Genomic DNA, 14,131 nt, shown 5'->3' with positions numbered 1-14,131 from the left:
GGGCCCTCCAGGCTGGGCCGCCCCACGACCCCTGCCAGGCCGAAACGGGAATCCCCCAGACCCCAGAAGCGGAGCCGGGCTGACCCCGCGGGCGGTGGGCGTGGCGGGCGCACTCCTCGGCGCTGTGCGCGTGCGCCGAGGTCGCCCCGCCCAGGCCCCGCCCGGCGCACGCCAGCCTCGCCCACGTGACCAGCCCGGGTGCAAACACGCGGGTCAGCTGATCCGGCCCAACTGCGCCGTCATCCCGGCTATAAGCGCGCGGCCTCGGCGCCCCGCTCCGACCCGGTGGCCGCCGCCATGCATCCCCCCAGCCTTCTGCTGCTCGCCCTCTGCATCCTGGCTGCGCCTGCCGCCGCGCTCGTCAGGTGAAGCCTAAGGGTCCGGGGCTCAGGGGACGGTCAGGGGTCGCGGCCCCGAGGTCCCGGGGCCTATGGTGACTTCCGCGCTCCCCTGGGGACCCCACGAGCCCCTTGCGCCCCCCGCGCTGGAATGCACCTGTGCCGCCCTGCGCGGTCTCCTGCACGGCCCACCCGCCTACCGGGCGCCGGGCTCCGGAGGTGCAGGGGACCTGGGGCAGAGGTGCCGGACGCCTCTCCCCATGCCACCCTGAGGTGTACCTTGAGGGGCCAGGGGGAGGCGTGAGGACTGCAGACTGACCGCAGCCTCCCTGGAGATGGGGCGGGGCTGGGGGAGGTAGTGCTCATCCGGGGCAGCTGGAATTGGGGGTCTGCGTTGAGCGCCCTTTTTGCTGGAGACCTAGGTGCAGTCCCCAGAGCCCCCGAGTCTGGGCGAGTCCATTTCCTTAGGGACCCCTTTACCACCTGTGAACTGGGGGCTTTAAAAGTTTGCTCCTGCGGCTCTTATCACAGGCCCTGGGCTGGAAGGCCCCTCCAGACCCTAGGAGTTCCCATGTCCCTGGGAGAGGAGGAGGCATAGGGAGTGGGCCGGCTCACCCACCCCGGGCCTGGGGCAGTGCTGCAGTGAGGCCCACAGGCTCCTCAGGCCGAGCCGCTGCGCCAGGTGAGGCCACCGACTGGGCTTGGATATACCTGACTGGGCCACCGACATACCTGACCAGCTGGGCAGAGGAGGGCCGCTGCTGCAGTCGGCTTCCTTGACTCCCCTCCCCAGCCCTTGCAAGGCAGCCTGCATTCCCAGGAGGGGTATGCTGACCCATCCCATTGGGCACCTGCCCCACCCTTGCTCTGCCTTTGTGGGAGACCTGGGACCTGAGATGGGTCCACTGCCCCTGGGCAGGTGGGTGAGGTCAGAAGGCTGCAGAGGCTGGAGCTGGCTGGGCCAGCAGGAGCAGTGGGCTGGGTAGGACTGAGCCTCACCAAAGGCTGTGGGGAACGGCCCGGGGGCGGGTAACCCCAATTAAAGTCGTTGTGGGGGAGCAGCCACAAGCCTGAGCCTGCCTTGACCTTGCCAGCCTATCCACAGGCCTCCCCTCTCCAAGGAGGACAGACAAGGCAGTGGGGAAAGGATCCTGGGGCTTCTTGGAGGGCAGGGTAGCTGAATGCAAGCCCTCACCTGATTCCAGCTCTTGTGCAACTGATACTATTACACCTGCTTCCTGGGTCCCTGGAGGGCATGTCCCTCCCCCAGGACAGAACCTGGGGCTCTTCCAGCCCATCAGCTTTTAGGCAATAATCTCATCTTCCTGGACCACGCCCGTGATGTGCCAGGAAAAGCGGGCTATGACCTTGGACTCTCAAGTCCCTGGGGCAGGGGATAGGTTTTCTGCAGGTGATGAAAAGCCCAGGGGAGCTTCTTTGGAACAAGGAGTTGGTTCACACCAAGGGGAAGGCCAGTGGCCCTGGGGAAGGGGCAGGGACCCCCTCTCTGTTATTTACTTCCTGTGTATGGAACTCAGGACCCCTGACCTCAATCTGGAGCTCCCTCCTGCACCCTGGCGGGCGGTGTGCTGGGTGACAGGGCTCTGGAGGGGTGCCCTGAGTGCAGCTGTCGGAGGAGGCAGGGTGGTGGGTGGGGGAGCACAGAAGCCTCTAAGGCCCCGGGTGCAGTCCTGGACCTCGTGGAGCCGCATGGAGAGAGGAGAAGGGCCAATGCACAGGAACGGGTGTGGGATGAGGGCACTGGACAGCCATAGGGTCCATGTGGAGGAGGATGGGTAGTCAAGGAGGGCTTCCGGAGGTGGCGTGGAGGGCCCATCTCATGGCCAGAGGAGGCCACCTAGGAGGTCAGGCAGAGCTGCCAGTGCCAGCCTGGAGGTGGGGCCACCTTCGTGCTGGTCTCTGGGTGGAGAGCAGGTGTGATGGGGCTGGGTACAGTGGGCTACCTCAGAGCACTTTGGGCAGGAGTGACAGGTGCCCGCCAGCACCCTGAGCAGCCATGCTGGCCACCATCCTGGAGGAGACCAGAGCAGGTGCAGAGGGAGGACTGGAGGCCCATGGGGGCTTTGGAGCCTCTAGAATGGCTGAGGAGAGGAGGGGTGGGCACACTGGCCCCCAGGTTGGGTGTGTGGGGCCAAGGTGGGTGGTGGGTGGCCACTTCCTAGGACTGTGGCCTGTGCAACCTCGGGGGGGGGCGATGGGTTGCCATTCACTGACGGAGGAGGTGGGCCAGCAGTTTCCAGGTGACAGGCAGGAGTTTGGTTTTGGCTATGGTGACTTCGAGATTCCCCAGGGGCCTCCAGATGGATGTGCAATGTTAGCGGCCTCGTCCGGCAGGCGGGAGGACCTCCCTGATATGCCCCAACCCCTGGTTGACAGGATCCCGCTGCACAAGTTCACGTCCATCCGCCGGACCATGTCGGAGATGGGGGGCCCTGTGGAGGACCTGATTGCCAAAGGCCCCATCTCGAAGTACTCCCAGGTGATGCCGGCCGTGACCGAGGGGCCCATTCCCGAGGTGCTGAAGAACTACATGGACGTGAGTATGGGGTCTTAGCCCTGCTGGGAGCGGAGCTGCTCTCCAGAGAGCTCCCTGGGACTGTGGGGACACTCCCGCCTCCTGTTCTCAGGGGCACAGTTTGAGTGACTCACTTGGCCAGGGTGACGTCCAGGCTCAGCCACACTCCTGTCTTCCCCATCCTGGACCTCCTGCCACTGGCCCCTGTGGTTGCAGGATCTCGGGCCTGGGAGGGTGATTGAGGGTGGCCTTGGGCCTCAGTGCCAGCTCGCCCGGGGGGCAGTCATTGGGTCTGCCTGGGTGTGGCCGGCTGCCCTGGAGCCTGTCTTTATTGCTGTCCTGCCAGGAGGCCTATGGTGACTCGTGGCCCCTCTCCAGCCCCTCCCCATCTTCTTCCTCTGGCAGCAGCCCCTCCTGTGCCCACGACTCCTTCAGGGGGAAGCAGGATCCAAAGGGGAGCACTCTGGAAGCCACCTAGCAAGCTGGGGCTTGGTCAGCCTTGTCCCAGCTCTATGGGGTCAGTTCGAGGCCAGGGCCTGCTGTCCAGCCTCGGGGCTCTGGCCCACTGTGGCGGGGGGGCCTTGCCCTCTGTCCTGCTTGGCCCGAGTCCTGGCTGTGACAGGAAGCCCAAGACTCATAGGCATGTGACTGGGCGGGTTGTGGGGAGGGGGCCTGGGGGGAACCGGGTGCCGTGTGCCTGGTCCCGACCAGCCAGTTCCTGATCGCCCTAGCGCGAGAGCACGCCGAGGCACACACATGCACACGCGCACATGGAGATTTGCTGAGTGTCCCCCCGCCAGTGGTCACTTCTGTGGGGCCATGAGTCAGCAGCTGCTGCTGCTCTGTGAAGCCAGGCGGTCGGAGAAACATCGGGCTGGGCTGGTGCCAGGAATCTGGTGGCTGACAGTGGCCCAGGCTCTATTCCTGGGGGAAGCGGGCGCCCAGGCGACCCCAAACTCCAGGACCCTCTTACTCTCTGCCTCCTGAGATGCTCAGTGGGCGTGGGACCCCTTGTACTTGCCTGATCCCTGAGTCAGCACCCCCACCTGTCCCTGCTATCCTTGTGTACACATGGGAGAACTGAGGCCCTGGGCCATTAAGGAAGGGTTGCTGGGCAGGCAGTGACTAAGGCTTACCTTCTCCCCTTGACCAGCTGAACCCCTCTGCCTGGAAGCCCTCCAGGCTTGGGGTTCACCCTGGAGGGCAGGGCAGGCACTGAGACACCCAGAATCAGACCCTGATACGGTCCCAACCTGGGGAGGAAGTCACTTCCCTTCTCAGGCCCTGGACCCCAGGCCACCAGGGGAGTCTTCCAGGCAGGCCCTTCCTGTACCTGGGGCTCAGGCCGAGGGCCACATCTGTCCCCACCCTGGATTGACCTCCGGACTTGTCTTTTCCGTGGGGAAGTCCTCAGCCTCACCATGTGTCGAGCAGGGGTAGGTGGCAGAACCCAGAGGTGTGGAGACCCCAAGCACCTGTGGGCATTAGGACTGAGGGCTGGGGACCTGGCCCATCTTCCCTGCAGGCTGAGCCGGTTGGAGTAGGTGGCTGTTGGCAGCTGTGGGCCCCATGATGCTCGTCCCTCCAGCATGGGCCTTCAGGCTTCAGGGTTTGGCTCTGGGGACAGCCGGGCCTTCTGAGGCCCGGTGGGGAGAGAGGGCCCCCTCCCCATCCCTGACGGACCCTGTCCCCTGCCAGGCCCAGTACTACGGGGAGATCGGCATCGGGACGCCTCCCCAGTGCTTCACGGTCGTCTTCGACACTGGCTCCTCCAACCTGTGGGTCCCCTCCATCCACTGCAAACTGCTGGACATCGCTTGCTGTGAGTCACGTACCCCGGCCCGGTCTCCCAGGTCCTGCCCTTTTGGGATGTCGCCACAGGGCTGCCTCAGGAATCCTTGGGCAATGCACTTCTCCCACCTCTTGGCCCCATGAGCCAGGCCGGCCCTCCACCCTGCTCCAGGCACTGGCTTTCTGGGTGAACCACCAGCTGTGGTCTTGCTCTCAGCAGCGCTGGGGCTGGGGTGGCCGCGGAGGGAGCCAGCTGTGGCTGGGAGGGAGGCCCGGGGTCACAGCCCACAGTCCTGGGGCTCTGGCATGATGGTGGGCCTCGGATCCCCTCCAAATCCTACCCTGGGGAGGCAGCTTGGGGGGAGCGGGCTCCATGGTAGACTGCAGGGGGATGGGAGGGCCGTGGCCGTGGCGTGGGCTGCGGGATGACCGGCGGGCCCTCTTCTCGCCCGGGGCAGGGCTCCACCACAAATACAACAGCGACAAGTCCAGCACCTACGTGAAGAATGGCACCTCATTTGCCATCCACTACGGCTCGGGCAGCCTCTCCGGATACCTGAGCCAGGACACTGTGTCGGTGAGTCCCTCTGGGGCCTTTCCCGGGACTCGAGGGTGCCAGGGTGTGCGGTTCACCCACCATGGGTATGTGGTTGAAAGGGAGGGCGCGGTGATCCCAGGCCGACCCCAGCCCTCAGGTGGCCGGGGCGGTCAGCAGGATGAGGAGGGGCCTGGGAATGGGCCTGGTCATGTGCAGGCTGGAGAGAGAGCCTCGAACCTGGGGGCTGCAGGGGCAGGGGTCCCCGGAGTCAGGCCACAGTGAGTGGGAGGGAGGACAGGGCAGATTGATTGGGCTTTTTTTGGCACATTGGGTTTGAGGTGCCAGCAGGTGTTGAGGGCTGGGCCTGGGGCTGCACAGGATCCTTGCAGCAGGCCAAGGGGTTGGGGAGGCTTGGGGTTGGGAGGATTGCCAGGAACCCGCTGTGGGGGCTGCTGGCAGAGAGTCACCTGCAGGAGCCTGGGAGGGTAAGGGAGGGGGAGCAGCAGTGGCTGTTGGGGGCCCTGCCTGCGCTCCACCATCCTCAGGGCCCTGTGCAGAGCTGCTCCCTGCCCAAGGAGAGGGCGAGCTGGCCCTTGTCACCCTGCCTGGGCCTCAGTGAATTCTCACCTCGGAGCTGTCTGCTGGGGGTGGGCCAGGCCGCAAGGGGTTCAGGAGTAGTGGGACGGTGACACAGCCCCCAGCTCCGGAGCAGGCCAGGAGGGCAGCAGAGCCCCCCTGCAGGCCAAGGGACCTGGGAAGAGGGCCCCTTCCTCCAGCTGGACCTGCTCCTAACAGTCCGTGCTGGGCTGGAGTCCAGGTCTGTACAGGGGCTCCTCAGAGCCCTCTCCTCTGGGCCCCGCTCAGCCTGAACGGGAAATTGCCCCGTCTGTCCTCTTCCGCCTCCTCCGCCCCGTGTCAGCCTCAAGCTGTCGTTCCCTTCCCACATCCTGCTCTGGCCTGTTCTCTTTCTGCAGCCTCATCCAGGGCTGGGGGAGGGGACAGTCAGAGAGGGGGACGGGGGCAGCACGGCTGTGAGTCTGGGTTGGGGTCGGCGGCTTCCCCGTCTCTCGGGCTCCTGGCCCGGGTTGTCTCTTGTTCCCAAGGCTGAGGGCAGGAGCAGGAGCAGGAGCAGGACCTGCTTGTTGGTGGTGGTGGGAACAAGAGGTCAGAGCAGGGAGTGGGGCAAGGGGTCTCCCCGTCTGTGCTCCTGCCTGGTTCCCATCTCCTTAAAACCAAGCCCCAAAGTCTCCCACGAAGAGGGCTCCACCTCACCCCGCGTCCCCATGCCCCGCTGTGTTCAGCTCACCGTTTCCAGCCCTTTCTGCTGGGCCTTCTGGGCCCCATCGTGTGTGAGATGAGGGGTATCTATTGAGCTGGGTTTTGTAGCGCAGCCTCATGCTCAGAGAGGGGTGTAGGGCTCAGCCTGTCTGCGACCCACTGACGCTGCCCTGGCCTGCAGGTGCCCTGCAAGTCAGCGTCATCAACCGCTGCCCTGGGCGGTGTCAAAGTGGAGAGGCAGGTCTTCGGGGAGGCCATCAAGCAGCCAGGCATCACCTTCATCGCAGCCAAGTTCGACGGCATCCTGGGCATGGCCTATCCCCGCATCTCCGTCAACAACGTGCTGCCTGTCTTCGACAACCTGATGCAGCAGAAGCTGGTGGACCAGAACATCTTCTCCTTCTACCTGAACAGGTGGGCGCGTGGGTTCCCTCTCCCCTCCTGCTCTCCTCGCTCAGCGTTGTTGGGAGGCAGGGCGGGGCTGGGCTGGGAGCCTCCCGGGCACCCCCACTCAGTGCCGCCCCCTCCCTGCTGCTGTGGCCAGAGCTCCTGACCTCTGACCTCAGGGTGTCCGGGAGGCAGGGGTTGGCCGCCCTTCTGCAGAGGAGTAAGCAGATCGCAGAGAAAGCTGTTTGGCCGGGGTCTCCCAGTGGGAGGAGCTCAGGCCAGGCTGTGGGTCCTGGGACCTTGGCAGCTGGGCCTCCTTCCTATGGGAACAGACCCAGTTCGGGGGTCATGGCAGTTCCTCTTGGTTCAGTTGGCCCGTTGGTCCCTGGACCTGGTGATGGGCATGTGTGGTCCTGGTCCCGGGTTGCTGATGGTGGAGAGGGGGCATGGTGCCCAGGGGCCTGGGAGTCCCTGGGGAGGTGACTTGGGTGGGTGTGGGTCCCCGGCACCACGCAGCGAGCAGCTCTGTGGGTGTCCCCAGCAGGTGCTGGCTGCCCTCTAGGAGGAGCATAGGGGGGCCCTTCCTTCTGGGAAAAAGGTTCTCCCCCAGGGTCCCCACCTGCTGCCACTGCTTCAGCATGGGTGAGCCATGGTCAGGCCACCTTTGGAAGGGGGCCTCGGCCTTAGTTAGTTTCCTCTTCTCGGGCAGACCTGAGTGGAGGGTTCCATATAAGAGGGGTGACTGGGGGTTGGGGGCTTTTGCCCTGGGGGTAGGCAGCGTGTCAGCCGGCGGCCTCCTGCCCTGAGCTGTGCCTGGTCACTGCCCCATACTCTCCAGGGCTGACAGGGGCAGGTTCACCTCATGTGGCTCACTTGGCACTTGGAGTCTCTGGGCCTGACGCCTGACCTTGGGGCACTGCTGGCAGAATTCCGGCCGTGGGGCTGGCCTGGCCTCTTTACTCTGTCCATTGCCTGGGCAGTGAATACTCCTTAGCAACACCCTGGGCTGAGCTGCTCACTGGAGGCCAGGACACAGGTGAACCAGCTGGGCCATTTCCCCAGGAGCCTTGGGGCACAGGCGAGGCAGCGAGGTGAAGAGGGGTCCCCTGAGGGCAAGAGGGCACACAGGCATGAGTGCCCACATAGGGGAGGAGGGCACACAGCCTGAGTGCCCAGGTCGGGGAGGCGGACACAGGTATGAGTATCCAGGTGCGGGGAGGGGCACACAGGCCTGAATGTCCATGTGGGGGAGGGGCACACAGGGTGAGTGCCCAGGTGAGGGGAGGGGCACACAGACTGAGTGCCAGGTGGGGGGAGGGGCACGCAGTTGTGAGTGCCCAGCTGTAGTCTCAAGGCAGCGGCTTGGGCAGGAAGTGAAGCCAGGCAGGAGGGAGGGTCTGAGGGCTTCTGAAAGCATGTTTGGTGAGGAGAGGAGGGGTGGAAGGCACTGATCGGGTTTCTACACTTGGGATTGCAGAGGTGTTGACAGGAAGCAAAGGCGGAGGAGGCTGGAGGAGGGCGGAGGCCCTGAGCAGTGCTGGGAGGACTGGGTCAGGCCTGGTGCTGCCTCGAGTGACGGGCAGCGGGATGGTGGCCAGCTTAGCTGCAGATGCCCTGGCGGGATGGCAGGACCACCCGACACAGAGAGCTTCTCTAACGGGACTGGCAGGATTTGCTGCGTTGAAATCTTGTACTTGAGTCATGTTTGGAAACGAACCCAGGCGACGCGGGCTGCAGGTCCTGGGAAGTGCAGTGTGCTGCTGCCCAGAAGCACCTTGGCCATCGCTGGTCTGGATGAGGGGAGATGAGTGGGCGTGGTTCGGGAATGCAGCTGGAGGCTGTTCCCAGGAGCAGCCAGTGCAGAGGCCCTGAGGCCGGACCCAGCCATCCCAACTTCCCAGATTGTGCCATCACCCCCTCCTAGAAGCCTTCCTTGGTTTCTCTTCTAGACAGACAGACAGGGTCCTCCCCATTGGGCTCCTGGCATTCACTTCCTTGTCTGCCCCCAGCCTTGACCCTGATGTCTGGCTGAACCTTGGCTCTTGAGCAGACCAGGAGAACCTGAGGGTTGAGGAAAACCTCTTCCGGGGCAGGCTGGGCCCACGCAGAGCAGCCCCACCCCAGGAAGAAGGGAGTCCGTCCCTCCTCCTGCCTTCTGGGCCTTTCCATCCCTGCAGGCCCAGAAAGCCCCTCCTTCAGGAAGCTCTCCCCGATTGCCACATTCACCCCCTTACTCCTGACCTGGCCCTCCTGTGCTTGGGGGGTGGAGTGGCAGCTGACTCCTCCCTTCCTTTCCTCCTAGGGACCCAACTGCGCAGCCCGGGGGTGAGCTGATGCTGGGCGGCACGGACTCCAAGTATTACAGGGGTTCTCTGTCCTACCTGAACGTCACCCGCAAGGCCTACTGGCAGGTCCGCCTGGACCAGTGAGTAGTGGCTGCAGTCCGCTCCCCTGGGTTCTGTGGGTGGGAGCGGCATGCAGGGACCCTGGAGGAACCGGGTTCTGCAGGTGGGGCTGCCTGTGGGGAGTGGTGGAGCTGGGCAAGAAAGAGATGGGGTCGGACCAGCCCTTCATGCCCCTCCATGCCCCCCATCCCCTCCATCCCCTCCATCCCCTCCATCCCTTCCATCCCCTCCATCCCCTCTATCCCCTCTATCCCTCCATCCCCCCCATCCCTCCATCCCCTCTATCCCTCCATCCCCTCTATCCCTCCATCCCCTCCATCCCCTCCATCCCCTCTATCCCCTCCATCCCCTCCATCCCCTCTATCCCCTCTATCCCCTCTATCCCTCCATCCCCCCCATCCCTCCATCCCCTCTATCCCCTCTATCCCCTCCATCCCCTCCATCCCCTCCATCCCCTCTATCCCTCCATCCCCTCCATCCCCTCTATCCCCTCCATCCCTCCATCCCCTCCATCCCCTCCATCCCCTCCATCCCCTCTATCCCTCCATCCCCCCCATCCCTCCATCCCCTCTATCCCCTCTATCCCCTCCATCCCCTCCATCCCCTCCATCCCCTCTATCCCTCCATCCCTCCATCCCCCCCATCCCTCCATCCCCTCTATCCCCTCTATCCCCTCCATCCCCTCCATCCCCTCCATCCCCTCTATCCCTCCATCCCCTCTATCCCCTCTATCCCTCCATCCCCCCCATCCCTCCATCCCCTCCATCCCCTCCATCCCCTCCATCCCCTCCATCCCCTCCATCCCCTCCATCCCCTCTATCCCTCCATCCCCTCTATCCCCTCTATCCCTCCATCCCCTCTATCCCCTCTATCCCCTCTATCCCTCCATCCCCTCCATCCCCTCCATCCCCTCTATCCCCTCTATCCCTCCATCCCCCCATCCCTCCATCCCTCCATCCCCTCCATCCCCTCCATGCCCCCCATCCCCTCCATCCCCTCTATCCCTCCATCCCCTCCATCCCCTCCATCCCCTCCATCCCCTCTATCCCTCCATCCCCCCATCCCCCCCATCCCTCCATCCCCTCCATCCCCTCTATCCCCTCTATCCCTCCATCCCCCCCATCCCTCCATCCCCTCCATCCCCTCCATCCCCTCTATCCCCTCCATCCCCTCCATCCCCTCCATCCCCTCCATCCCCTCCATCCCCTCTATCCCCTCTATCCCTCCATCCCCCCATCCCCCCCATCCCTCCATCCCCTCCATGCCTCTGTGACTCTCCATGACCCACCATCCCCTCCATCCGTCTATCTGTCCATCCCTCTATGCCCTTCATCCCCTCATTCCTCTGTGACTCTTCATGACCCTCCATCCCCTCCATCTGTCCATCCCTCCATCCCTCCATGCCCCTCCATGCCCCTCCATCCCCTCCATCCATCCCCTCCATGCCCATCACCATCATCCCCTCTGCCACTCTGGGTCTCCTCTCCCACCCTTCGCCCTGGAGGACTCACGGTCCCCTGTGCATCCAGGAGCGCTGAGAGGAGGAGAGTGCAACCCAGCCAGGGGAGGGGTATGGGAGAGGGGCTCCCGGGGGGGCACTGGGCCTCCAGAGCACACTCCAGTCCAGGCAGGGGCCTCACGCCCTGACTCCCTGCAGGGTGGAGGTGGCCAGCGGGCTGACCCTGTGCAAGGAGGGCTGTGAGGCCATTGTGGACACAGGCACCTCCCTCATGGTGGGCCCTGTGGATGAGGTGCGTGAGCTGCAGAAAGCTATTGGGGCCGTGCCGCTGATTCAGGGCGAGGTGAGCGCCGGGGACTGGGGCTGGGGCTGGGGCTGGTAGGGGGAGCCCCAAGACCACCACTACCACCCTGACACCGCTGTGACCCCTCTTAGTACATGATACCCTGTGAGAAGGTGTCCACCCTGCCCACGATCACACTGAAGCTGGGAGGCAAAGGCTACAAGCTGTCCCCAGAGGACTACACGCTCAAGGTGAGCAGGCGGAGGGGGCATACGCCCCAGGGGAGTGGGCGGTGGGTGCACACGCTCAAGGTGAGCGGGCGGGGGGCGCACACGGCCCAGGTGAACGGGGGTGGGGCGCATGCCCCAGGTGAGCCGGCAACAGGTTGGGGGGCGGCTGGTGCCAGGCCTGGGTGCTGACCACCAGGGCCATCCCAGGTGTCGCAGGCCGGGAAGACCCTCTGCCTGAGCGGCTTCATGGGCATGGACATCCCGCCACCCAGCGGGCCACTCTGGATCCTGGGCGACGTCTTCATCGGCCGCTACTACACTGTGTTTGACCGCGACAACAACCGGGTGGGCTTCGCCGAGGCTGCCCGCCTCTAGTTCCCAAGCCGTCGGCGTGCCAGCACAGAAACAGAGGACAGTCCCGGAGGAGGAGGCCCCCGGCCCCCCGGCGCCTCCCACACGTAGTCACACACACTCACACACTTGCCTGCCCACTGCCCTGGGCGCCCTGGAAGCCGGCGGCCCAAGCCAGACCTGCTGTTTTGTTCTGTGGTTTTCCCCTCCCTGGATTCAGAAACGCCACCTACCTGTCCGCCTGTCTCTCCACCTGTCCATCTGTCCGCCTGTCCGTCCGTCTGTCTGTCTGGTGGGGGTAGAGCTGATCTGGAGCACAGATCTGTTCCATACACTTGGAAGACCCCGCCCCAGCTTGGCAGCCGAGCTTGTGTATCCTGGGGCTCCCTTCATCTCCAGGGAGTCCCCTCCCCAGCCCTACCAGCGCCCGCTGGGCTAAGCCGCCACCCCACACCAGGCCGTCCTCCCGGACCCTCCCTTGGAAACCTGCCCTACCCGAGGGCCCCTATGCCGAGCTTGGGCCCCTCTGCCCAGCTTGGGCCCAGCTGGGCTCTGCCACCCCTACCTGTCCAGTGTCCTGGGCCCATTGTGGATGAGGCCAGTGGAGGCCTGAGGATGAGCTGGAAGGAGTGAGGGGATAAAACTCACCTTCTGGAGCCTGCACGGTGGTCCTGGGACTGAGCCCATCCCTGGGGCATGCATTGGCCTGGAGGTGGGGCTGGGACCGGGGGCTGGCGTCAGCCTTCCTCTGCAGCTGACTCCTGTCCTCCCCTTGGGCGACCGAGAGCCCCAGCTGATGTGGAAATACAGTTGTTGGCCTCCCCTCTGTGCTGGTGTGCTCTGCTTGGCAGGGGGTGGGGGGCGGGTGGCTCCAATTTGGGATGGGGAGGGGGGTGGGTAGTGCGAAGCCAGCACGGCAGCTGAATCAGGGCAGCACCAGGACAAGCATTTGGGGTGCTCTGGGCCTATGGCCCCCTTCCCCTCCCAGCCCATGGGCTCCAGGGCCGTGGCCAGCTGTCCAGCCTGGTTGGCCAGCGGGGACCGACTTGTTCCCAGGTCTGGAGCAGTGGCCGGCAGGATGTGGCCTTGGCTGGGGCTGCAGGGTGGGGCCGACAGGGTGTCCAGTATGAGTGCCAGCCTTGAGGAGTGATTTCAGGGAAGTGGCCCAGCCAGGCAGCCATGGCACTTGAACAGAGGATGTTTCCGCTCTCAGGGACCATCAGAGCAGGCCTCCCAGTCACCCTCCGTAGCCCTCTCATCCTGGGAAAGAAATGGCCCCAGGTGGCATGGGTGGCTGGCCTATCTGGGCCTTCTTGCTTCCCAGGCCCTAGAAGCAGCTTTGTGCGCAGTGAGCCGAGCTGGCGCCAGTCAAGCCTGCCCAGGGTCGCTGGTTGCAGGGATTGGACTCAGAAGTCCCCTCCAGCCACAGTTGCCACAGTCACGGATGCCCAGGCTGATTAAGGCAGTGTGCTTGTTCCGCTGGGAGGTGAGGGATTGGGAGCATTGCCTGGATGCAGTGGTAGCAGCCCATGGGGTTTTAAGGGCTAAGTAGGAGTTTGTGGGCATGTGGTGGTGAGCTCAGAGTTCCTTTTGGGATCAGTAGCTCTGGAGTCACTTGGAGCCCCACCCCAACAGGTTAGAAGATGAGGCGAATGTGACATTTGCCATTATCCTGATGCCTCCGCCTGAGGGTGGTGGCTGCCTTGGCCTTCCTCCCAAGGGGGTTCCAGGGCTTGCACCCCAGAGTCACACCACGGCAGACACCTGGAGCAAGAACATTTACCCGGGGTGGCATGGAGGCTTGGAAACATGCCTAACGTTTGGCATTCCTGGAATCTGAGCAGAGCCCGGCAGAGCTTCTGGGGAGACAAATGTCCCGACGTCAGATGCTTTGTGCACTGAGGCCCAGAGGGGGCAGAGAGGTGCAAGGAGGCAGCCATGCCCTGTTGTCCCCGCCCTGTCCCACTCTCCCCTTCTCCCTCCCTCTGCAGCCTGTCAGCTCCGTCCAGCTCCCATCTTCACGGCTGCTGCCCTGGGGTTGCTCTGAGGGCTCCCTCCCGCCCGGCAGGATTCTCGGGGCCCTGGAGTCTGACCCCAGGCTCCTCTGGTTTTCTAGCTGGTGATTGGACCCTGGAGTCCCTCCTGTCTAGACACGGTTGTAACCAGAAACCCCTAGCAGAGAGTATGCTGGAGCCCAGGCCCTTGGAGAGCCCAGTACAGTCACATGAATGCTGGCTGTGCTGAGTTTGGCTGGGCCCTGGCTCTGCCCTGTGACCTCTGTGACCCTTGGCTCCCTCTCAGTGGTGTTTCTTGGCCTCAGAGAGAGGCAGCCCCAAGGTGGCCTGAGGCCGGGAGCAGGCCCTGGCTCCCCTGTCACCTACCCAGTGACCCTGGGCAGGCCCTGGCCCCTCGGGCCCAGGCAACCCTCTCCTCCTTCTATGGAGGCCTCCTCACTGCTTGAAGCCTTCAGGGCAGACTGGGGCAGCACTGGGGAGAGGCTGTGTGGTAGGCCAGTGTCTCCCAGAAGGTGGTGGC

At 64.4% G+C, this 14,131-nt stretch overlaps 1 protein-coding gene across 2 annotated transcripts; it reads left to right on the top strand.

Annotated features, from left to right (window-relative positions):
* The first annotated feature begins 229 nt into the window (after positions 1-229).
* CTSD (cathepsin D) lies at positions 230-12,422 on the top strand. 2 transcript variants are annotated; one of them, NM_001438950.1, is given in 9 exon segments: positions 230-365; positions 2,736-2,895; positions 4,573-4,696; positions 5,124-5,242; positions 6,663-6,895; positions 9,171-9,293; positions 10,931-11,075; positions 11,168-11,266; positions 11,453-12,422. In NM_001438950.1, coding segments are annotated over 9 exon segments (1,239 nt in total). In that variant the 5' UTR covers positions 230-297; the 3' UTR covers positions 11,621-12,422.
* Positions 12,423-14,131: the final 1,709 nt, after the last annotated feature.

This window comes from Macaca mulatta, chromosome 14 (assembly GCF_049350105.2).
Source record: "Macaca mulatta isolate MMU2019108-1 chromosome 14, T2T-MMU8v2.0, whole genome shotgun sequence".
NCBI classification, from domain to species: Eukaryota; Metazoa; Chordata; class Mammalia; order Primates; family Cercopithecidae; genus Macaca; species Macaca mulatta.
Note: the sequence above shows the minus strand (reverse complement) of the source record. Positions and strands in the feature narration are given on the sequence as shown.